At 46.9% G+C, this 23,778-nt stretch overlaps 3 protein-coding genes across 10 annotated transcripts in view; 1 reads left to right on the forward strand and 2 right to left on the reverse strand.

Annotated features, from left to right (window-relative positions):
• fryl (furry homolog, like) overlaps window positions 1-17,276 on the forward strand; it is an 84,031-nt gene extending 66,755 nt beyond the window's left edge. For 4 of the 7 annotated variants that reach the window (XM_027022637.2, XM_027022638.2, XM_035524226.1 and 1 more), the window contains 18 exons: window positions 282-550; window positions 687-827; window positions 997-1,197; window positions 1,535-1,696; window positions 2,187-2,261; window positions 2,367-2,543; window positions 3,668-3,676; window positions 4,077-4,277; window positions 5,306-5,488; window positions 7,758-8,086; window positions 9,472-9,679; window positions 9,776-9,925; window positions 10,290-10,388; window positions 12,366-12,434; window positions 13,104-13,121; window positions 13,811-13,921; window positions 15,371-15,564; window positions 15,933-17,276. In XM_027022637.2, coding sequence (XP_026878438.2) covers window positions 282-550; window positions 687-827; window positions 997-1,197; window positions 1,535-1,696; window positions 2,187-2,261; window positions 2,367-2,543; window positions 3,668-3,676; window positions 4,077-4,277; window positions 5,306-5,488; window positions 7,758-8,086; window positions 9,472-9,679; window positions 9,776-9,925; window positions 10,290-10,388; window positions 12,366-12,434; window positions 13,104-13,121; window positions 13,811-13,921; window positions 15,371-15,564; window positions 15,933-16,221 — 2,885 coding nt within the window. In that variant the 3' untranslated portion in view covers window positions 16,222-17,276. The remainder of the gene's footprint in view (window positions 1-281; window positions 551-686; window positions 828-996; window positions 1,198-1,534; window positions 1,697-2,186; window positions 2,262-2,366; window positions 2,544-3,667; window positions 3,677-4,076; window positions 4,278-5,305; window positions 5,489-7,757; window positions 8,087-9,471; window positions 9,680-9,775; window positions 9,926-10,289; window positions 10,389-12,365; window positions 12,435-13,103; window positions 13,122-13,810; window positions 13,922-15,370; window positions 15,565-15,932) is intronic. The other 3 variants (XM_027022635.2, XM_027022639.2, XM_027022634.2) reach the window with 2 other exon arrangements.
• zar1 (zygote arrest 1) lies at window positions 17,194-20,716 on the reverse strand. Of its 2 annotated transcripts, XM_027022648.2 has the most exons (4): window positions 19,191-20,716; window positions 18,979-19,071; window positions 18,827-18,901; window positions 17,194-18,750 (listed from the first exon to the last, which is right to left on the reverse strand). In XM_027022648.2, the coding sequence occupies exons 1-4, from the start codon at window positions 19,857-19,859 to the stop codon at window positions 18,607-18,609; spliced, it is 981 nt and encodes a 326-aa protein (XP_026878449.2). In that variant the 5' UTR covers window positions 19,860-20,716; the 3' UTR covers window positions 17,194-18,606. The 2 variants fall into 2 exon arrangements, with proteins under 2 accessions (XP_026878449.2, XP_026878450.2); XM_027022649.2 differs by lacking the exons at window positions 18,827-18,901; window positions 18,979-19,071.
• A 103-nt stretch (window positions 20,717-20,819) lies between these two features.
• Window positions 20,820-23,613, reverse strand: slc10a4 (solute carrier family 10 member 4). Its single transcript, XM_035524227.1, has 3 exons — window positions 23,038-23,613; window positions 22,500-22,710; window positions 20,820-21,473 (listed from the first exon to the last, which is right to left on the reverse strand). Exons 1-3 carry the CDS (start codon window positions 23,595-23,597, stop codon window positions 20,934-20,936), a joined length of 1,311 nt encoding a protein of 436 aa, XP_035380120.1. The 5' UTR covers window positions 23,598-23,613; the 3' UTR covers window positions 20,820-20,933.
• Between the last annotated feature and the right edge of the window lie 165 nt (window positions 23,614-23,778).

Here is a 23,778-nt window from a genome sequence, read left to right on the forward strand (position 1 = left end):
CGTACTTGTACATCACCGTCATGGCACAGTTCTGCGTGATGAGGTTTATGAACTACAGTTTTACTATAATCGCTAAATATGAAAAAGAGGACAAATGTAGAAGCATTTCCTGGGGGAACGTGTACTTCATTCCTCACGCGGTACCTCTGTGGTGAGAGAGAATGGCTTTAAACTTGACACTGGCTATACAAGCAACTTGCCTGAATTGGTGCTGGATACGATCATCTTGTCAGATGTACAGTGTCTGTTCAGATCCCGCACACTTTTCCTCGCTCTTGCAGGTTTCCCGCTGAACATCCTGTGCCTGCTTCCGCACCTGATCCAGCACTTCGACAGCCCCACGGTGTTCTGCAAGGAGACGGCCGAGCGCATTGGCCGGGCGTGCGGCGAGGAGAAGTCAGCCACGCTCGCCAACCTGGCCCACATGATGAGCCTGTACTCCACACACAGCTACTCGCGCGACAGCACCAACTGGATCAACGTCGTCTGTCGCTACCTACATGACGCCTTCGCTGACATCACTTTCAGCCTGGTCACCTACCTGGCTGAGGTAATGCACTAATGTTTGGTTTTCCTTTGTTTGTTTGTCACTTCTTCTGAAGTGTTTGAGTCAGTCATTGAAATATAATGCGTTTGTTGATGGTATAGAATAATCCTCCCCCCCCCCTTTCAATATTTGTGTTTAGCTGCTAGAGAAGGGACTACCCAGCATGCAACAGTCTCTGCTGCACATCATCTACAGCCTGCTGAGTCATATCGACCTGTCAGCAGCCCCCGTCAAACAGTTCAACCTGGAGATCATGAAGATCATAGGCAAATATGTTCAGGTGTGTGTGTGTGTGTGTGTGAGTGAAGTCAGGCAGGTCTTTCTGAAGGTATAACTTTACTTTCCTGTTCCAGATGGATGTGCTATGTGTGTTTCCAGCTGAATCGTCCAGAAAGTTACTTTTTAATATTTGCATTACATATGAGCCATTTTACAACCTGTGTGTGTAGAGCCTGTACTGGAGGGAGGCCCAGAACATTCTGAAGCTGGTGGTGTCCCGCTCCGCCAGCCTGGCAGTGCCTGACGAGATGCAGCGCTCCAGCAGTGCCGAGTCGTCGGGCTCGCCCGAGATCACCTTCACCCGTATCTTCAACAACGCCTCCAAGGAGCTCCCTGGAAAAACACTAGACTTCCACTTTGACATCTCTGAGGTGAATGTGCTTGTGTGTGCTCTCTCGCCCTTATTGACCTCTGAGTGAACCTTTAGCAGATGACCACAGTAGTGTCCACCAGCCTTGGAGTTCTTCTACGTCAGTGGGGACGCTCATCAGGGGTTGTCTTTGCACTAGGGCAAGGGATGGCAGTCAGTGTTGATATATGAACGTGTGTGTGAGTGTGTATGTGTGTGTGCGCGCCCAGGTTATTAAAGCCTGTGTGGACACAGTCTGTTCCCCTCATATGATTTTTCATGTTCAGATCCTGAAGTTAGGCTCAACAGAATCAGTTCAGAACTGGGATTTTATTGGCTTTGGACTTTTGTTCTTTCAGACACCCATTATAGGGCACAAGTACGGAGACCAGCGCACTGCAGCAGGTCGTAACGGAAAACCACAGGTCATCGCTGTGACGAGGAGCACCTCCTCAACGTCTTCCGGGTCAAACTCCAACGGCCTGGTGCCGGTCAGCTGGAAGAGACCCCAGCTCTCTCAGGTGCAGCATATCTGAAGGATGATTTGTAATTTATGCTTATGACATTTAGTTAACGTTTTTATCCAAAGCGACATGCAATTCTGACTAAACACAACTTGAGTAATTGAGGGTTATGGGTCTTGCTCAGGGGGCCAACCTGGCAGTGGTGCGGCTTGAACTGGCAACCTTCTGATTACAAGTCAAGTACCTTAACCACTGAGCAGAACAAAACTCTTTATATGTTTAAGCACTTTATATCTTGTATTAATCATATTTATTTTTAATTCGGCTTTAATCTCGTTTTACTTCTTTAACTTTTTCTCTCTAAATCAATTATTTTAATAAACTAAATATTTTCTTTTAATTTTTGGCCAAGACATTCCCATGGTGATAAATCTCAGGATATAATCAACTTTATTTTTTCTGCTATGTATGAAGCGTGTATAATGAACTAATACAAATGAACGTGCCTACTGTGTATTTCCAGCTTTGCTTTGTTGTTTGATTCCAGAGGAGGACGCGTGAGAAGCTGATGAATGTCCTTTCCCTGTGCGGACCAGAGTCTGGCCTACCTAAAAATCCCTCAGTAAGATAAACTGCCTGCAAGTCCGATTTAAAAATAACCTGTAAATATTGTCTCCGCGTTGTGCTGTCTGTAAAATATATCTCTGTTGACTTTGCTTTCCTGCAGGTGGTGTTCTCCTCAAATGAAGACCTAGACGCTGGGGACCAGCAGACCAGCCTTATCTCCACTGTGGAGGAAGTGACACGCGAGGAGGAAGTGCAGGCAGAGGATGCAGGAAGCGAGCAGCAGTTTGGCGTGTTCAAGGACTTTGACTTCCTGGATGTGGAGTTGGAGGATGCAGAGGTGAGGGCTTACCTGCTGGGGGCGCTCTGGGAACACTTCTTCTGTTTCTGTTGATAAATTTGGTACTTTGCCATAGTGCTTAAATCCAGGGGTCTAGAACATATCAATGACTTTAATGATAATCTGTAGAAGAGGTTTTGTGCGTATGTGTGTATCTTTGGGAAAATGTTAGTGTGAAGAAGGGAGAAAGCATGTACATGTTTCTGTGTAAGATTCAGAAGACAGGGACGGATCTTAAATTCAAATTAGTACGAGGCTCCTCCCCCTCCCTCTCCACTGTGCTCCAACCCTGCCTCCAAAACCACTTCCTGCAGAAGAGGCTGCAGTGTGTGTTGTGAAGTGCCAACACTGATGGCCAATAAACAAGCAGAAATTAATCTTTTACACATGAAAATTAATGTACAGCAATGTCTACTCAGTAAAAGTACTAACACTTCAATGCTTTGATGTTTGTTTGATAACACAAACTCTCGTGCTAAATAAGCAGCAAACCACTTATGAGCACATTTAGCTGTGAGGGCACGTGGCATACATAAATATCAAGAAAAAGAGCAAACCGATATGATTGCCTGTGCAATGAAACAATGCTAATCAGTAGCCTTAGCATTGGAAACGAGCTAATGTTGCCTCAACTGCAACATCACAGTAAAATGAGAAATGCTCATTTTAATTAGCTAGCTGTGTTAATTAGCTAATTGGCTAGCTGCTCATCAAACATAAACACTTTTCTCATTGATGGTGGTGGTTTGTCCTCCATTTCTTTTGTAAAGTTCCTGAAGCTGCTCACTGAATGCATGTGACTGAATGAGAGCATGCATATACACAAGCAGTGATTGACACTCTGTCACTTCTCCAGGCACTGATTGGTTGTTTTGATCAGGCCACGGGGGTTTCTTGGCATTAGGAGGTCTAAGTGAGGCCAAAAGAGACTTTTTTCCTTTCACAGGTTCTCTCTCATGTGCTACTGTCAGGACATAGTGACAGTTTATAAGCAAATATGACACAGTTATATTTATATGGGTTACCTACCGCTGCTTTAATCTTGACTGCATTCATTCTTTCTTTTTGGCTTCTTTCTTAACTATCTAACAGTGCTGTTGTCTTTCCTTTTTTCTTGCATTCAGGAGTTGCAGGTAAGTTTCTGTGTCTAGCTGTGAGTCTTCTTACAGGCCAATTGGATCCCTGTCGGTCAAAGGATGATTTATCTCGCGGACCAAAAAAAGAAGAAAAAAAAAACTCATTAATATGCATGATCTTTTTTTTCAGCCTTAGATCATTATTGGTTTGTGTGTATTATTGTGTCTGTGCTTCAGTTGGTCTACTGCTGTATAAAGCTCATTTTCAGTTTGTGTGTGTGTTGTTGTTTTTTTTAAAGCACTTACTTGGCGTGCTGCAACAGTGAAGTCAAAATTCTGATTTGTCTTTGTGGCATGTTTTTTAATTTGAAAGACCTCATAAGCAGAATAAATAGACTTTTTTTGCTCGACACAAACGGTGCATTTCTCTGTGGGGCGCTCCTCTCTTGGCTTCCAGGGCGAGAGCATGGACAATTTCAACTGGGGTGTCCGCCGCCGCTCCCTGGACAGCATGGACAAGGGCGACACGCCATCCCTGCAGGAGTGCCAATACGCGGGCAGCATGCCCAGCCTCAACCTCACCAACCAGGAGGACACCGACGAGTCGTCCGAGGAGGAGGTACTGAGCGCTAGCCAGATTCTCACCCGCTCCAACCTCGTAAGTGGTACCACCGGCCCCACCCCACGCCCTTGTCATGCCAGGCCAGCGTGGCGTGGCCGTGCGCCCGGCTGGCCTGTAGATGCTGGTTTAGACGCTTGCTTTTGCCGTGAGCTGCCACACCGGTCATGCTCGGTCCAGTCCCAGCCACGCCCACTGCCCACCTTCCCAGTATACTTTTTTCCATTCATTCTCACAAACCAGTCGCCCCTTTCCATTCCTTGATGGTAAGTAATACTCTAGATTCCACTGGACTTTCCCTTTTTGCTTCTTTTTAAAAAACCTTTGCTGATTAATTATTTAGTTGATAAATAAACTTAAAACTTAACTGCATGAGTCCAGTTCTAAACGAAACTTCTGAAGTAATGATAACTGCATGATTTCATCTGAGCATGACCGAGTAACTGCATTTTCCTAAAACGGCAAACTTTTGATAGATTTGCTCTAACTCTCCTCTGCTTGCTATGGTGCGCTAACCTTTTTACAGAGCTTATGTCAGTCAAGTTTAAAAAGAAATTCTGATAAACTAAAAACTCCTTTAGTGGGACTCCTTTCGAGGGGAAGCACTTCCTCTCTCTTCTGTGGAGACTTTTTTATTTATTTATTTATTTTACATTAATTAATTAATTAATTGATTGATTGATTTATTTATTTCCTGCTTTCTGTTCGTGTGACACTGAAGTATCTCTTCTGGAAACCCAAGTGTTTCTTGTCTTGCCAGCCTGAAATTTATTCTGTAAGCATGCAGCATGTTGTCATATTAAACAAGAGTAATGAAATATTTAAAAGTGGGAAGAACATGACATGAGAGAAAATGCTTGTTTTTAATGTAACAATGCAATAGAAGGCTCCCAATAGTGGTTTTGTAACTCATTTGTAACTTGGCAACAGTTACATACTTGCATGTAATGCAACACTTTCAACACCTGAGTACAGCAGTTCATTCTGAAAACATCAATACTGTGACTATACGTTGCGTGCACTGCTGTTCTTATGAAAGTTTCTAACACGTTTGTCAATTTGCACAGCTCAACAGTGACTCTGCCACAGAGGACGCCATCTCCAACCACATGGATTCTCTACTACAATCCCAAGAGTCTTCCAGCAGTGTCCTCACAGAGGAAGCCACACCCACCCCACCTCTGCCCCGACCCGACAGCCCTATTCATGAAACTACGCATTCTGACAGCAATATCAGCCAGCTGCCTGAGGTGGGATCGATCGGGGGTCTCTAAGTTCTGGTACACAGGTGCTTTCTAGCTGTTGCTTATAATCTGTGCTGTTTGGCTGGTGTTTAGGTGATGCGCTTTTGCTTGCTCTTACAGTTATCAAAGTATGTACAGCCCCTTTGATTCTGTTAAAATTTGGTGAGAGGGATGGGAATGGTGCTAGAGAAGCTGCAGTGGTCTCAATATTGGACCCTGAGGAACACCGTTGCTGTTTCGCAAACACTCACATGCGGAGGAAACCTTTTTCTGCTCTTTTTCCTGTTTTCCTAATGATGCTCTGAATGCTTTGTTGTGTACCTGTGATCACTGCCATTGCTCAGTGATTAACTGCTGCGTGGGTGGGGCATGCTTGTCAGCTTATTAAGTGATTAAGGGAAAGATTGCAATCAGGGATCACATACACCTCAGGCCAGCTGTGCTAAAATTCTACAGTGGGACTGAGTATTAAAAACAGTGAAGTTAACTTTCTAAAAGCTGCGTGGGAGACTCTTCAAAGCTGCTCATGGACCTGCAAGCATGGTGTGAGTATAGTAAAGCCTTGCACAGTGTAAAATAAGCATAGAGCCTAAGAATGGGATTTAACACTAACAGGCTTTGCATTGCTACATACTGTATTTTACTAACTTGCAACTTGATTAGTTGATCTCTTACAGTTCTTCAGTGTCTAATATGTGAACTTCATAGCCTGGCTGAACTGGGGTGGAACCAGACTGGAGAGATAAATATCTTCTAGAACTTTCTGATTAGTTTTAACATGTTGTTCCAACATGAAGCTGACATTCATCACCAGTCACATCATAAATGGCTCTCTCTTTCATTGATGTTGTTGTTTACTGTAAAAATGCCCATCCCTTTACTCCTCTGAATATCCACCAAGTTCAGCTCGACTTTAGTCCCGACATACCTCAATGTCAGCCCAACGACCTTGTCCTTTTTCTCCCACCAGCAGCAGCAGCAGCAGCACCAGGCTCTTAGTGTAATGAGTCCAGATAAGACCATCAATACTCTTACTCATCAATTCCTCCATAGATATTCCCCCTAAAAGCTTTCTGTAATAGAGCTTGTGCTTTTGGCAGCCTGCCCCTGTCTCAGTTAATGCAGTGGCAGGGGGAGGATGTTCGACGGGCTTGCATGTGGGCAGGACTGAAGTCTGAGGGGTGGGGGGGGGGAGCTAAAGGCTCTGGAAGTGGGTGGGGCTAAAGCCCTTTCAGTTATATCGTTTCTCATCGATGTTCTCATAAACAGTTGGGTCTCTCTCTGTATTCTCCCCCACATGAGAAGTGATATAAGCCCAGCTCAGTGTAGTGTTTGCTGTCGCTGAGCTTTCATAGCTTACCTGCATTTGTTTATTTATTAAAATGACTCGTTTCTCTTGAATATTTTGAGATTTTCTCGACTCATGCAGTTGTTTTAGTTGCATCTCCTTTGTTAGCAGTTCAGTTTTCTTAGATGTGCTGTCTGCATGTGGATTTCTCTCCATTGATTTGACTGTGAGAAGGTAAATCATTACCTGTCTAGGCCCACAGAACTGGCACCACAGGCTTTATTTGTGACGTCATTAGTCTGAAGGTCACATCTGCATCATAAGTAAATGGTAATCAATCAGCCACATACTTCCATACATTGATCTCTTGTGTTTGCCAATACGAGCAAGCTCTCTGGAATTGCGTGCCCATTTGCTGAATTGCTGCTTTATAGTGTCCCGCGGTGGTGGTCACGATTTGACCTCGGGCTAAGTGGCATAAATTAGCGTTAAAATGAAACGTCGCTTCTCCAGCCATGGACCGAAACGCTGTGCGGAAGAGTACTGATCTGGCCATGAAGTCACTGAGGCGGAGAGAAAAAATGTGTGCACTGTAGAGTAGATTACATGATCCCAGCCCAGTGGTGTGGTGGGTGAATGGGTCTTTGTGTACATGTGATTTAATACTGCAACATGCACAAGTTATACTATTAGGTAGTGTTAATTAAAGTCTAAACATGTTAAATACATCCTTTTGGAACTTGGCTTGAATATGTGTTAGAAGTGAATGTACATGGAAAAACACGACCGCTCAAGGTACTGCTACTGTGTAATGTTTCCTTACTTTAAGATTGTGTTTTGACCATTCAGAATCTGGATTTGCATGTTATGCTACATTACCATTATCCCATCCAAGTTCATTCTTCAACAAAACGCGTCCATTCTGCAGGGGACCAGTCACTGCCCTGCTCCTGACTGCCCCCTGCTGTCCACGTCTTTCACCTGCAGGATGTGAGCGGGACGGCGGTGGACGAACTCAGTAGCAGTGTGAGCGAGGACACTGGCTTCTGTAGTGCCCCACCTTTACCTTCCGACCGCCCCGAGCTGGGCGACCTTCCTGACTGCCTGGACCCCCAGGACCCCCATGATGACCTGGAGACAGTGCCCGCTCTGGCCCCAGCCTCGGACAGTCCGCCGGGGTGGCTGTGTGACGAGGAGACCGCGCTACCCCCCGACAGCGCCCCGGACTCTGTGTGTGACGAAGACGTGACCCTGGCATTGAAGGAGCTGGATGAGAGGTGTGAGGAGGAGGAGGCCGACTTCTCCGGCATGTCAAGGTAAGCGGAAGGCATGGACACAGCAACGCGTGAAATGGTATTTCTGAAGCTCCGCTCCAGAGAAGGTGACTCGGGGACAGAGGCCTGCACTGACATCACACTAAAACTCCCACTTTCTTTCAGCCACGTGTGGGCCTGCGGTTCCATTCACCTTATGTCCGGTGGGGTCCTAGTCGTTCTATTGCTGGGCATACGCCATATGTCTTCTCAGCTGAGCGTGTCTAAGCTTGCCTGACTTTATGGATCTGCAGCTTGGATGTCTGTGTGACATTAATAGCTCTAGAGCATCAAGTTCTGACTGCTTAAAATGACAGACTGCAGTCCCCCATGTTTGTGTGTCTTGACTGAGAGGTCAGCAGGACATGAAGGCTAATAGATAAGTCATGGCTTACCTCATGCTTGGCTCTGGTCCTGGCTAGGCCTTGACACCAGACATCGCCATAACATCTGGCCAGATTTGACTCTTCCGCTCTGGGCTGCTAAACTCATGTGAAGGTGGGCCAATACTGGACTGAGGGCATTAGGCTCCAAACAGCAATGAAGAATCAGGCAGCTCAGTCAGATCCTGTCCATTTATTATCTGCTCTGAGAGGGACGGACACACACACACACAAAAGCATAAGCTGCAGGGCTGTTTGGCAGTGATCCACCTGAAGTTCCAGCGCAGAACAGAAGCCCTGGTGCCCTTGCGCATGCCGATATTGCTGCATAGAGTGGTGGATATCCATCTCACAGACACAAAACTGCACCCACCTGCATATGTTTGCACAGAGTGGGGGTGCGTTGGCAGGCTAACGAACACAGTTTGCTAATGCAGCACAGTATCAGCTCCGAGGGAGGGAGAGAATAGGAGAGGTGGGCAGAGCATGTGAGGTGAAAGAAGGAAGAGTAGGAGAGATGGTATTGGAGAGGCAGCAGAGAGAGAGAGAGACAGTTGAGTGGAGGGGTAAAAGAGTGAATGCAGAGAAGAGCAGAAGCAGGGAGTGAGGATGAAGATGGAGACTGTGTCCTTCACGCCACTCAGCAGCTCAGGATTCAGATACCTCTACTCGGTCTGCTTTATCAGGCTTTTTGGCCCCTCAGGCCTGTAAGTGTGTGCGTGTGTGTGTGTGTGAGGGAGAATCAGAGGTGTTTTTCTTTGTCTCTGCAGTAGGTCTGGACTGATGTAGTGCTACACAGAATCTCTGCAGTGGGCAGGGGGAGGGGGAGTTTATCGGGAGCTGGAAGCCACACTGACAGAGACCAATGCTGCATGCTTTTGTTTACATTGCCTTGGTGACGTAATTTGTTGATGTGTGTTTGTGAGCGAGAGGGGCAGGATAAAGAGAGACAGGATCTGATTTGTGTGTGTATATTTGTGTGCGCGTGTGCATGTGTGTTTCCAGTCAGGATGAGGCCGATGCAGATGGCTTCCCTGAGCTTCAGGGCTCTCCACCCCCGTCTCCGTTTCTGTCCGCTATCCTAGCAGCATTCCAGCCCATCACCTACGATGACGAAGAGGATGCCTGGCGTTGCCACGTCAACCAGATGCTGTCAGACACAGATGGGTCATGTGCAGTGTACACTTTCCACGTGTTCTCACGCCTCTTCCAGGTGTGTCTGGGTGTCTCTGTGTCTGTGTGTGTCTGAGTGTACCTTTTTACATGTGACTGATTTTATTTATTTATTTTTTTCCCCTTCTCTATCCAGCACATCCAGAAGAAGTTTGACTCCATTACCCATGCTTCAGTGCGTTTCCTTGGTGATGGGCTCCAGCGAATGGGAAACCAGTTCCTTAGCTCTCTGGAGGTCATGACCTCGTGCTCCCAGTGTCCTACAGTATTATTGGATGCAGAGACTGTAAGTTCACCCATGTGATTTGACACATGTTTTATTAGATTTTCATTAGCGGAGTAAAGTCCTAAATCTGACTAAATGGCCTTTTCTTCCTGGGACTGGTTCTTGTTTTCTGGTTTTGTGAAGCACAGTCAGTAGCTGATCATTTAGCCTTATAATGGATGCTTGAGTCTTCTCAGACATTTTAGGTTATTTGAAATCTGGCTTCGCCAGATTGGGTGTGAACATTCCTGTCCAAACACTGGAGCCTTGTTTCTGTCCTTCCTCTTTCAGTTTGTGTGTAAAATCTAATTCCATGTGAACAGATCGCCAGTCATTGGTCTTGTCCTGACAGCTTTGCTGAGTGTGTCTGTCTGTGTGTTTGCAGCTGGTTTCTTGTGGTCTTTTGGAGACATTGAAGTTCAGTGTCCTGGAGTTACAGGAGCACCTGGACACCTACAATGTCAAAAGAGAAGCAGCAGAGCAGGTGTGTTGCACTTGCGCTAATATACGCACACTCACAGACATACACCACCCAACCATGCTCATACCTGTACCTGCTATAAACCTCTCCCCACACACACACCAACCCACTCACGCTAATATACACACACACACATACACACACTCATACAGACACACACCAACCAACCATGCTCATACCTGTACCTGCTATAAACCTCTCCCCACACACACACACCAACCCACTCACGCTAATATACACACACACACATACACACACTCATACAGACACACACCAACCAACCATGCTCATACCTGTACCTGCTATAAACCTCTCCCCACACACACACACACCAACCCACTCACGCTAATATATATATACACACACTCATACAGACACACACCAACCAACCATGCTCATACCTGTACCTGCTATAAACCTCTCCCCACACACACACACACCAACCCACTCACGCTAATATATATACACACACTCATACAGACACACACCAACCAACCATGCTCATACCTGTACCTGCTATAAACCTCTCCCCACACACACACCAACCCACTCACGCTAATATACACACACACACATACACACACCAACCAACCATGCTCATACCTGTACCTGCTATAAACCTCTCCCCACACACACACCAACCCACTCACGCTAATATATATACACACACTCATACAGACACACACCACCCAACCATGCTCATACCTGTACCTGCTATAAACCTCTCCCCACACACACACCAACCCACTCACGCTAATATACACACACACATACACACACTCATACAGACACACACCAACCAACCATGCTCATACCTGTACCTGCTATAAACCTCTCCCCACACACACACCAACCCACTCACGCTAATATATATATACACACACACACACACACACACTCATACAGATACACACCAACCAACCATGCTCATACCTGTACCTGCTATAAACCTCTCCCCACACACACACCAACCCACTCACGCTAATATATACACACACACACCAACCAACCATGCTCATACCTGTATCTGCTATAAACCTCTCCCCACACACACACCAACCCACTCACGCTAATATATATATACATACACACACACACACACACACACACACACACACTCATACAAACACACACCAACCAACCATGCTCATACCTGTACCTGCTATAAACCTCTCCCCACACACACACCAACCCACTCACGCTAACACACACCACCAAATCTCAGTATATATTTTGCTCTATCCCTCAGAACAGAGCCTTCAACTTCAAGATGACAGGTGTCTCTATGTGCTTAAGAGCTTTCTTCAAACAACCTCTACTTTTTTTGTTTGTTTCTGGATTGGGGGAGGGGTGTCAGGACAAGACAGGATGAGTAAGGCTATGCGTGTGTCATATGAGTGAATAAATCTCGCTGTGCGAGCCTACAGACAAAGAGCCCCCTGTTCTGTAGCCAAAGGGTGTCATTAAATTATCTGCAGGACGTGAGCAGACTTGGCCAGCATTAGCTTCCGCTAGCCCCCACCCAGGCCATAAATCAGGCGGTGGGGGAGTGGAGACGAGGGGGCTGATGAGAGAGTGGAAGTCTTGGAGATGTTAACTGGATGAGACACAGGCCTTATCTCTGGAATATTAAAGCCCACCTCCTATCCTCGTAGAACAGGGCATCTGATCAGATTTAGCATGCACACGCACACACAGCGCCAGGCCCAGCTTCTAACAGGGCTTTCAAACGTGTGCAAAACCCTGCGGTTTTAAATGCCAGTGTGTGTTGTGTCTGCACTCAGTGTGTACATTGACACAGCAGGGTCTTCGCGTGTTCTGCTAGACCACTCACTGACCATAGTCTCATCCTTTAAATGTCTCTTCCTCCCGTTCCCCCGCTCCTCCCCTCTCTCTCTCTCTCTCTCTCTCTCTCTCTCTCTCTCTCTCTCTCTCTCTCTCTCTCTCTCTCTCTCTCTCTTACCCCCCCCCCCAAAACAGTGGTTAGAGAACTGCAGAAAAACGTTTGGTGATAAAGACAGCAGTCATCAGCCCACCACCCAAGCTCAGGTACTGTACGCCTTTACACTGTCTGAAACTTCACACGCACGCGCACACATTTTTATGTTTGGTTCACTCTCTAATCAAAGTAGTGTTTCTGTTCATATTTTTTCAGAGCACAATGGGTGAATAAAGATCACATGGTTTCTCTCACATCTCTAGTTCATCTCTCTCTTCTTTCTCTCTGTGGCCTGTGATTTCTTTTTCCTGTCCTCGTTTTTCCTCCCCATATTTTCCCAGCTGTCATCCCAGTGTCCGATTGCTGCTGTTGGGTCTTTGATGATGGGGACAGTGGGACCTGATGCCTTGTGCCATTTTTGGATCAGCACTTGGGCACCGTGTCTCAGTCCTCCTCTTATCTGCCCCTTGGACCTCCCTCACCTCCCTCCTATACATAATCTTATAGCATTTTTTGTGTTTTTTTGGTTTCAGCTTCAGTTTCCTTATGGATGTTTGCATGTATTTGGTGGTGATCTTTTCTGTAGGTGATGGATCTCCCTCAGTGTTTCTTTCTTCTTCTTTCTACATCTTCCTGTCTCTTCTATGTTTGTGGTTTGGGGGTGTGATGCGCTGTCTAACGAGTGTGTCTCTCTCTCTCTCTCTCTCTCTCTCTCTCTCTCTTTCTCTCTTTTTGTTTGTTTTTTGTTGTTTTGGTGACCTGCCTTCCCTCTTGCTTAGCAAATGGAAATTCTAGCAGTAAGTTGTTCTCAAACTCTTAGCCTTTTTATAATCATGTCACCGTGGCAACACATACTGATCATTCCTTCCATTCATCATAAACAACCTGCTAAACCAATCAGAGCCCTGAACAGCCTGTCTCAGCCTCTTATAACCCTGCCATAGATTTTATGTCTTATGTTTGCTTCACTAACGACCAGCCATAGATGGGCGCCATACTTGTAAGTTTGTCTCTCCTGTGCTACTTTGCCATTGATCTTATATAAAACGCCTGACTAAATCATATTAACGGAGCGCTGTGGTTATAGTGGATGGGGTATGTCCGTGGGTTACGGGAAAAAGGATGACACAAGGCACAAAGACATAATTCTGTTTCCCTTCCAACCGGCATATCGCTTGCTCCTGATCCGGAGGGAGGTAGGGTAGCTGGTAGAGTGGATTATTTATGCATAGCATGTGTCCATGGCATCCACTAGGCATGGTACCCATGGGCCCCACACCCCAGCTGCAATAAACTGCCTCGCAGGTCTAACACTTTTACTCTCTGACCCGCCCCCTCTCTGCCCCGCCCATTCATTCATTCATTCAATCCTACATTGTTTCATCCATCCATCCTTTCATCCAGTCATATGCTATTGATGCTAGTGAAGTGTGACAAGATAATAGTGTCTCTCTCTCTCTCTCTCTCTCTCTCTCTCTCTCTGTAGGAGCTGGAGCTGTGTCGGAGGTTGTACAAGCTTCACTTTCAGCTGCTCCTGCTCTTCCAGGCCTACTGTAAGCTGATCAACAGGGTGGACACAATCAAGAGAGAGGCTGAGGTTTGTGCATGTGCACGTGTCTGTCTGAAAGCACATAATCAGTTAAGGCAGGATCACTTGAATGCCATTTCTGTATGTCTGCTGTTAAGCAAGCATACATTAGTCTTTCACATCTGTGTGTGTGTGTGTGTGTGTGATTGTGTATCCCATTTTTCTCTCAGTTTAGTCATTGTGCCTGTGTCCATCCAGCTAGCCAGCCTCCCTGTCATACCAAACTTGACACACCGTTGTCCGTGCTGTGACGGCGAGTGGCCCAACCCACTCAGACGATAGTGCTAACTGCCCTGATCAGCGAGCACCAACACACAGATGTAGCTGATTGGCTAGTGCCTTAGTGATTGACTTAGAGTCATGCCATCCCTCCCACCCAGACAGCAGTGTCAGTTTGCTCCCTTGGACTCTTGGCCATGGTTGGCACTCAATCTTAGAAGCAAAGAAAACTATTACTAACTAAATATGCCAATTTACCTTAGTTATTACAATAATAATAAATAAATATTGGAAACTGCCTGTTTGCATAATGGAAAATAGTTTTTAAAAATGTGATTAAATATTACCTTGTCTGGATGTATCCATAAAGGTGCGATTTGAAGGGTAATAGAATAACAAACAGTGAGATTTGTCATATTGCTGCTGTAGATGGTAGACATAAGATAATCTGCTAGCACGTTATGATTTACTGTCAGCAGGTGTTAATGGTATGGGGAAATGTAGCTAAATAAATATCATATACATTTAGTACTTTAAGTGGCCAAAAGTAATGACGTTAATTTCTCAGATATTTCCTCCTCCATCTACGTCATTGCAATTCAGCAAATTGTTGCCAGAACTTCAGACATTGAATTTTTATGAAAAAATTCCCCGGCGTTCCTTTACTAGGTTTTATGTCGTAAACACCTCGTGTAAATCTTTTCTTTTTGCCTGCTAGGCCAGATATGTTCTAGATGTTTCCATGAAATATAAAAAATATGAGCTAATTGTGCATAAACCATGCATAGACTGACTCCTACTTTAGTGACTAGAAATATGTGTATTTTAAGCAGCTATCCTGTTTAATGGAAAATTGTGTTTATATCAGAGTTGAAACATGGGGATGATTTGCTATAAAAACCCAAGGAAGGTTGAACATGTCTAGACATCAGACTCCATTAGTAGTTCAACATTTTCATGTGATGGCTTAAATAATTGTACTGTCAGTGTGTACTGTAGAGTTTTATCCTGGAGCTATAACTAGACACGCCTCTGACTGAGCTCCCACATTTGTCTAATCACAGATCAATGCTAACACACTTACTAGATCTGTAGTCTACCCAGAAATTGGAAAGGGCCATATTTATTTTTATGTTTCTGCATGCATTTTATTTATCCAAGACTTTGTTTTTTAAAATATTTACCGACCCCAAAAGATGGTTTTGTATAATGGAGGTGGGTTCTTTCCCCCCTCCCTAGGTAACAAACATGTCAGAGGAATTGGCCATCTTGGAGAGCTGCTTGAAGGAGGCAGAGTTGGTGAGTGATGGACAGGAGGGCATGGGCGTGTCTGAGGCTGTGCAGTCCAGTACAGAGACAGCTATCCACTCACTCATTGAGAGTCTTCGAGCACGAGACTTCACTTCTGCACTTGCACAGGTCAAAGCCTTCAGGTAAATAAATTTTATATATCACACACACACACACACACGTACGTTATTGCCTGTCTGCTCCCACAGAGCCTTCAGGTACATCCACATGCGAATACAGAATCACACACTAACTTCAGTTATTCGTGAATCACCAAGTGTCTGTGGTTTTTGTACTAGGTCTGTTCTGTGGCTGTGGCTGTGAAATTTAAACCCTGCAAGCTTTATTTTAACCCTCTTCTTACAGAGAAAACTTAAGTTGTTTCTTATCAACATAGTTACCTGGGTGTGATTCTTACATGGCAACTCCTCCCTAACTGCTAGACCGCTGTGTGCGGTCTGGTCCTGTGATCAGTGATCATCTGCTTCTGTCCACCTCTCCCTTCCTCCAGGTGCTTGTGGCCCAGTGATATATTTGGCAGTGAGACGGACGACGCTGTGCACACCCTGCTGCACATATACTTCCGGCACCAGACACTGGGCCAGACGGGCTGCCTGGCTGTGGTGGGGCCCAGCCGGGACCTGTCGCAGGCTAGTGCCCGCCTCATGGAACTCAACCTGCAAATCCGTGAGGCCCTGCACCGAGCCCAGGCTCTGCCCCCTGGACAAGCTCCCAGTCTAACGCCCACCCCCCAGACACAGATCAACACCCACAGCACAGTCCTCAGCACGGGGCTGTGACCCTCACGGGAGTCCAGGCTGGGGAGAGGGTGCTATTGGGAGGGTCAGGGTAAGAACAGGGGCAGTTGTGGAGACTTTTACCTTTAAAGGGCTAAAGGATGTGTGTGAGGATCATACCGACTTTAAAAAAAAGAAAAACTCGATACACAAATTCCTTTTATTGCCCCACTTCCCCTTTCCTCGCTGTCTCTGCGTCTGTTGTCATTCTCTGACTTAACGCAGCGTGGCTGATGCCGGCAGTGCCGTAGAGTGGCTTGGTGAAGGCCTGGGACCATTTGGAGGAGAGAAACGGTGCCAACGATGATGCCAAACTGGATGCTTTTTGCAGGGGGGGGAAACCCTATGATCTCTAGGGTGTCCAGAAAGTGACTAGTGGTTATCTGCTCTGCAGGAATCCTGGAGTGGCATGGCTTGTAGCTGCAGAAAAAGCCTTTCCATAGTGTATGAGAACTGGCACATTAGGACAGAAACTTCTACCACATTTTACTCATTAAATACAAAATAAGTACAAAAAAAAAAATGATTTCAGAAGCATGCTTGAATGAGAGAAGCACTGCAAGAAATATTTTTTTGAGAAATGTATTTTTATTAGTGCTAACAAACCTAGGTTGTAAATGTTAGGATATTTAATGTATAACTGCAATGTGAGGGCTTGGCTCTCAGCCACTGTGTAAAAAAAGGGTCATCTTGGTTAACTTTAACTTTATTGACCTGCACTGGGGGGAAACTAGCTTTTATTGGGTTGCTCTTACAACACCTTTACCCTGTAACAGTAGTGGTAGCTGTCTGTAGACAACCATAGACTCACGAGAGTGCATCTGTACGTGCGCGCCAGTGTGTGACTTACATATGCCAATATTTGCACACTCTCACATTAAAATGCACAACAAGTGCAATCTAGCTGCAACTCATTATGGAAATAACTTATTGTACTCTGTATATATTTTAGAAAAGTGTATAGTGTAAAAGCAGTATTTTTCCCTTGTACATTTGTGTAATGCACTGTTCTACCAGAATAGAGTATGAAACTAAAGCAAAAAAAAAAAAAAAAAAAACCCTAACAAAACAATTCCAGCTCCAAATCTCTACTGACCCTTCATAATTATCCAACACCTTAATCTTAAGAATTCTTAATAAGCGAGCCTGGCTGGGTGCAGAGGAGCAGGGCTGTGGTGTGCCCATTCCCCAGCTGTATGCATTCCTTACTCTCCACTGTGATCATGTTGGCTCCGCGTGGCCACGCTGCAGGCTTGCACTGATGAGACGTTTTTTGCTTCACTGCACTGTGCTTGGCTTTGCGCCACTGTGGGAGATGGACACAGAGTGCCTGCTGGGATGTTACATTTAACATGAAAGGATGACAGAAATCACTTCCTCACAATGTTGTTGCTTGTCTGGTACATTTTGGATGCTGTTAATTATTTAATGGATATTTACCTGGAGAATGTTTTATTTAGTGGTGTAGTCTCCCCCCCCCCCTTTTTCTGTTTCTCCCCCCCCCGTCATTTCACCTCCCTTCCCCTGTTTAAATAAAAGCCTAACCAGAAGCAACTCCTCCCACTCTCAGTATGTGAATATGCACAGTTGGTAACCGGCCTACAGTAACTTGCACTGATGTACCTTTCCAGCCTTTGGCAGACATCCCTCTACTGCATGAGCCAGTGGTTAGATGCGCACCCTGGCACTTGAACTCATGACCATGGTTTTGCATTCAAGTTCTGCAAAGGTGCTGGGCACAGGCCAAAAGAGATCAAGACCTCAGATGTTTGTTCCAACCGAACAAAAATAGTAATAAGTTACTTTTGTGCCAGATCTCTCTGAATCAGAGCTGGTCACATTAAGCAGAAATAAAATTACAGGCTTTGTACAGACTCAGAAGATGGGGAAGTATACAACCTGAGAGCAGGGCCAACACTGGGTCCATCTCTGCTCCATTAGAGTTCTCCCCTCCCAGACCACACCACTAGACACTACAGCTGGGGTTCAACTGTCCCCACTTCAGTGCCATGCAGATAAATTACACCACTACGCAAAGAGGACATGCCCAACATTCACAAAGCAACAGGGGACATGCCACACTCGGATGCATTCCTACATGCCCACACGCAGCTTCAGCAGTTCAGACAAAGGCAGCAAGACGGCACTGTTGCTGTTCATTGACATTTTAATTCATTCCCCCCCCCCCCAAAAAAATGGTTCCTGCAAATATTAGTCAACATAAACAAAAACCAGATGTTTAGGAAGTATGCCAGCCCTCGCTGCACAGACTGGCCATGACAGGAGACCCCGCTGTGCCGTTGCAGACACCGTCACAGGAGTGTGGATCCTCACCTAGGCAACGGGGAGAACGGTAGTGCAGTGACCCGCTGCCATGGTGGTACTGTGCTAGATGATGTACTTAAAGCTGAAAGTGCTGTCGCACGAGAGCCGTTTGCCCTTGCAGCGGCCACACAGGTCTTGCCGGTGAGGCCGTTTGGGGTCCACGTGACGTGCTGTTCCCGGGCAACTGCAGCGTGCCTTCTTGCAATTCTGAAAATGATAGATCCAGCAAGACATCTTATTCATGGTAAAGTCCATTTAAAAAGAAAAAACCCCACAAGGTTACCTGGCAGGTTATGTCCTCTACACGGTAGGGATTGAATGCCTTCTGACATGTTCTGCAGAACTGCTTGAAGTAAACCTATAAACAAAAACGTCACGTTCCAGCACGCGCAGCAGCATCAGTGAGACCAAGTAAATGACGCGCCACGCGGCTACCTTGCTCGTGCCCTGGACGCACCACACGTACGCGCTCTCCCAGCGCAGGTTGCAGTCTTTGCAGTGGTAGTATCCATACTTCTGCTCCAAGAACTATCGGACCAACAGGCGGTAGTTAGCGCGCGACTCGGGCCTGCACCGTACTTGGTCTACCGGTCGGCACGAAGGTTCACCACGACCATGTCACTGGCCAGAAAGAACCAAAACCTCACCTGGAAGCGGACTCTCCCCTTGGACTTGAAGTCTTGTCCACTTTGGTCAGAGTCGCTCTTATTTTTCTCGGTCATTTCCGTCTGATCGTTTCCGTCGTCGGTTTTCCCGGGACTAAGCTTTTCTTTGGCTTCCTCGGTGCTCTGCGCGTCTGTGCCTTCTACAGCCACCTCGTCCTCAGTTTTCTCCGCGCTCTCGGCGCGCTTCTTCTCCTCCTCCTCCTCTTCATCATCCTCGAGGAAAGATGTCAGCGCCCTTGCTGCAACCGGTGAATACACGGCCTGCGTGCGCGGAAACCGCACGCCACCGGTGACGGGGCTCGCGGGCGTCTGGACATCCTGCCGTCTCTTACGCAGTGCCTCTCGCTTGCGCGCTAGGAGAGTGCGCGGGCCCAGCGAGCACTGCACTGCGGCGTGGGTCTTCGGGTTGACCTGCACGCCCACGTCCTTGGTGTTGGCTTTTCGCAGCCGGGGCGTCAGGTTCGGGTTTATCTGCGAGAGGATAGACTTCAGCTGCGCGCGATGGTAGTTCTCGAAGTAGCTCTCGCCGTCACCGTAAGTGGTCACGTAGTTTTTCTGCCGCCAGCCCTTGGGCCGCGGACACCTGTAGGAGTAAGGGTTGTAGGAGGAGTACAGGTAGGCATCCAGTGACTCGTCTCCGTACGTAGCCATTTTCACTTAGCCGAAGGAGCTGTCTGCGCGTGTCACGTTAAGTAGGCAGTGGGGGCGCGAGGCCCTTTAATGGTGACCAGGTGCGCCGTTTTATCCAATTAAGCTTGTACGCATAAACGCAATTGGCAATGGCACCGGAAAATAAAGTATGCGATTGTGCTATGGGTGCAGTCAGACAATCCTATTTGTTTTGGGTTTTTTTGTTTTGTTTATTTTATTTTTTTTATTATACTTTAATGTTTTTACATTTTATTTATAGATAGAGAAGCGTTTGTTTCTCGACTGATGCATTGGTTCCACAGTTCAGATTATTCATAGATGATGTCTTTCTTTTAATTGGTTTGTACAGTAATTACAGCTGCTTCACTTCTAAATCATAAATAACCTCATCACCCATCATTTGTTCTAAATAGTCATAACGTTCCTGTATTTACCAATCTGAACTCTTTGAAACATTTTACTTGTTATACAGCATTGTTGACAGTAGCAATGTCCAGGTTTATTTTGGATAAAGTAGTATGATGTAATGTGTCCTCCTCAATTTCAGTGTGTCTGTGTGAATGAGATCACATTTGTCACTACAAGCCATTTAAGCATATCTGAAGATTAAAACTTGGAGACTGATGGAATTGTCATGATGATTGATTATTTAAGATAATATGCTAATTCCCAAAGAAGGCTCATTATGACTTATTTTCTCTAGTTAAGACTAGGTACAGTTTTTGAGTGAAGAATAAAGTGAGTATAGGCCTGACATATACCATGACTGCAATGTTAATCTGTAGACTTCTTTTAATACTTTTTTTTTTTAATGTATGTTATCCTGTAGCCAGTTCCAAATGGAAAATATTCCACTGACATTTCAGTTCAGCAGTTTCACTTTAAGCATAGCAACTTTAAAGATTTGAAGTCTATGAGAGTCTTCAGAAGTCTCAGCAGTCGTGTTGGCCAGACATCATGGAAAATGTACTGAAACTTTATTTGCTGCTGGTTGCTGGTGGTGATGCTTAAGTACTTTGTGATGTCATAATTAGCAGATGTGGAACGTGGGGCTGTCATCTCACAGACTGGCTCCTACACAGGCATGGGGCTTCCCTCCGCCTCGCGTGTCTCCATGGCGATGGCATCGGGTTCAAGCGAGGCTGTGGCTCCGTACGCTGTATCAAGCGGTGCATCCTCCTCCCCCAGCGTCTTGTACGTGATGTTGGTGTCGTGGTCGGAACCTGTGGATGGCTCCTGCTTGTGCAGCACCTCCCGCCGGTAGGTGCGGTAGGCGAGGATGAAGATTCCGGCCTCGGCCGACTGGAAGAGCGCGTACAGCAGCGGGAGCATGTGCATTCCGCCCACGAGCTGCGGCGGGAAGGCAAGGTTTAGGATGGCCGTGCACAACTGCACGTTCTGGCAGCCCGTCTCCATGGAGACGGCACGGCAGCTCGAGGGTTCCAGGTCGAAGAGCTTGGCCACGCCGTAGCCGGCGGCGTATCCCGCCATCGGCATGAACACGGCCACCAGGTAGACGGAGGCGGGGATGGTGGCCAGCAGCTCGGGCCCCAGCATGGTGCTCGTCATAATGAACAACATCACCAGCGTGACGAGCAGAGACCACAGCGACACCTGGCGGACAGACGGGAGAACTGGGTGAAATGCTGGCAGATGACTAATTTAGATTACAGTCACAGTGCTTTGAACAACTCTGCAAGGTCTTTTGTTTTTGTTATTATTAATACCGGCGCGAATAGCTTCTGGCCCTAAAAATAGCAGAAAACTGCCACTTAAAGAAATTACCATTCAGGCAGTGAAAAGGGCGGTATTGGAGGAACTGTGGATTTCGGTCATAAAATGGCGGGTAGGGATTTATATACAAACTGATGATTAAATGACTAAGTGGCACTGGTGATGCCAAGACATGCGCAGTGCCATTAATCACCTCAGAAAAGGGCAGCGTGACTGTGCGGCTTGCCTTTATCTCCTTAATGCACGTCACTCTGCCAAACACACGTCTTTGTATACCCTGCATTTCCTTTATCGCTCTCCACTCCCGTCTTTCCTTCACCCTGTCTCTCTATCTCTCGTTCCCCACACAGCCCTTGCTGAACTGCTGTTAGATAAGAGTAACTGAAAGAAGAATCTCTCAGCTGGGCACTGCTGCTCCCTGAACGGTGATACAGAGCACGCGGCAAGCTGTTGGAAAGTGGACGCTTAGGATGTGAAACGCAATCTGGGCTTTGACTTTTTCAACTTTGTTCGTGTCGTTGTAATTGTTCTTTGGATGAAAGGTTCAGTTTAATTGGCAAAACTTTCATTTTAAACAGACTCTTTCCTGTTTCCTCGCGATCTCAGTCTAGTCGAGGGTGCTGCAGCTCCTGCTCGTGCAGGATTGCTTTCACGCGCCGTCCGTCTCCAGTGAAACCGCTCGAGTGTCTGGAGACGTGTAGTGATATTTCTCATTTAAATTCCTTGCTTAATTTTCAGATCAGGAATTAAATGGATTACATTCATAATTCATGAAAAAAAAAATTCTGAACACACACACACACGTTTCCCTCACACGCGCACCTCGTGGGCACGGACTAATCGTGGCGGTCGTTTTGAAGTCCATAGTCGCAGTTTTACCTTCTTAGCGGAACTTTCCGCTCTTACCTTCAGGACGGCGTCCGCCGCGCGGGAGTATCGGTACCTAAGAGCCACTCCGACGCCGATGGGAATGAGCGTGCCGAGGAGCGTGAGGGTGATCGCGCCGAACGGCAGCAGGTCCACCACTGGCGTGTTGATCCACGCGCGACTATAAACCCACAGGCACAGCGGCATGAACACGAGCGCCAGGAGGGTCGAGGAGATGGTCATAATAACACTGCGGACAAATCACAGGGGGAGCTGCGCGTTAACACTCCAACGCGACAAGCTGTCACTTGTGAGGGTTTCAAAGTTAGCGGAGCGTTTCGTGACTTTAGCTGCGGAATTTACACTTTTATGCAATACAGTTCAGAAACAACGTAGCACTGACAGCGTGAATTATGATATTGGCATGTCAGTTTCATGATTCGTTTTAAAACACTACTTGATTAACTAACGTGAGAAAATTGGCATAAAAACGTGACCCTGACCCTGATAAATACACCGACAGTGTTGCACCGTTATATAAGCTTGTAATGGTCTGAATGCCAAATTTCTTGGCTACCTGAGGTTCATGTCGCCGTTGACTAGAAGTGACATAATGTTAGACAGATTTCCCCCGGGACAGCACCCGCACAGCAGCACCGCTATAGCAGCCACGTCGTCGAGAGAGAAGGCCAGCGCGTGCAGAAACGCGAGCAAGGGCATGATGACGAACTGGCAGATCGCGGCCAGCAGCACGCCCACGGGCCTGCGGATGTGGGCGCCCAGCTGGGTGACCTCCACCGTGCACCCGAGGCCCAGCATGGTGAAACACAGCACGAATCCCACGAACACGTTAATGCCGTGGCTCAGCGGCGAGTCCCAGAACTGCACGCTCAGGCGCGCGGGTCCCTCCGTCAGCGCGAAGGGACCCGACAGCAGCCCCGCGGGTGTCAACGCAGTCCCGAGCGTACTAGCGACAGAAGACACCGGGGCTTCCGTGACGTGGAAACCGGTCAAGCCGAGGTCGTCTCTGAAACTTTCCTGGACCTCGGAGACGTTGGCGGGGTCCTGCGTGAAGTTTAGGAGCAGCTTGAGCGCAGCGATGGCTGCGTCGGTGCTGGGCACGCTCGGGGTTTCCATTGCGCCTCGAGCTCTCCAGAGAGTCCGTGCGTGTCCCCTTCCAGGTCTGACTAGGTCCGCGTTTAGCAGCGCGTTCCCCTAGCGGCACGTCGTCATTTTCTTGTGTCTCCGGTGACGGGAGGGACACTGGACATTTCAGCCGGGGAGCGCGCAGTGGGACTGGTTCATCACGCACGTCAGC

This window comes from Electrophorus electricus, chromosome 3 (genome assembly GCF_013358815.1).
Source record: "Electrophorus electricus isolate fEleEle1 chromosome 3, fEleEle1.pri, whole genome shotgun sequence".
In the NCBI taxonomy this organism is placed as follows: domain Eukaryota; kingdom Metazoa; phylum Chordata; class Actinopteri; order Gymnotiformes; family Gymnotidae; genus Electrophorus; species Electrophorus electricus.

Bases quoted from the DNA above. Each gene is read 5' to 3' on its own strand.
- zar1 (XM_027022648.2), bottom strand. From the start codon at position 19,859: ATGGCTACGTACGGAGACGAGTCACTGGATGCCTACCTGTACTCCTCC. The intron at 18,902-18,978 runs GTAGCCGCGTGG...TTTTGTTTATAG, and splicing joins GCGTCCAGGGCACGAGCAAG to GTTTACTTCAAGCAGTTCTG. The intron at 18,751-18,826 runs GTAACCTTGTGG...TATCATTTTCAG, and splicing joins TAGAGGACATAACCTGCCAG to AATTGCAAGAAGGCACGCTG.
- slc10a4 (XM_035524227.1), bottom strand. From the start codon at position 23,597: ATGGAAACCCCGAGCGTGCCCAGCACCGACGCAGCCATCGCTGCGCTC. The intron at 22,711-23,037 runs GTAGCCAAGAAA...ATTTGTCCGCAG, and splicing joins AACGGCGACATGAACCTCAG to TGTTATTATGACCATCTCCT. The intron at 21,474-22,499 runs GTAAGAGCGGAA...TCTGTCCGCCAG, and splicing joins CGGCGGACGCCGTCCTGAAG to GTGTCGCTGTGGTCTCTGCT.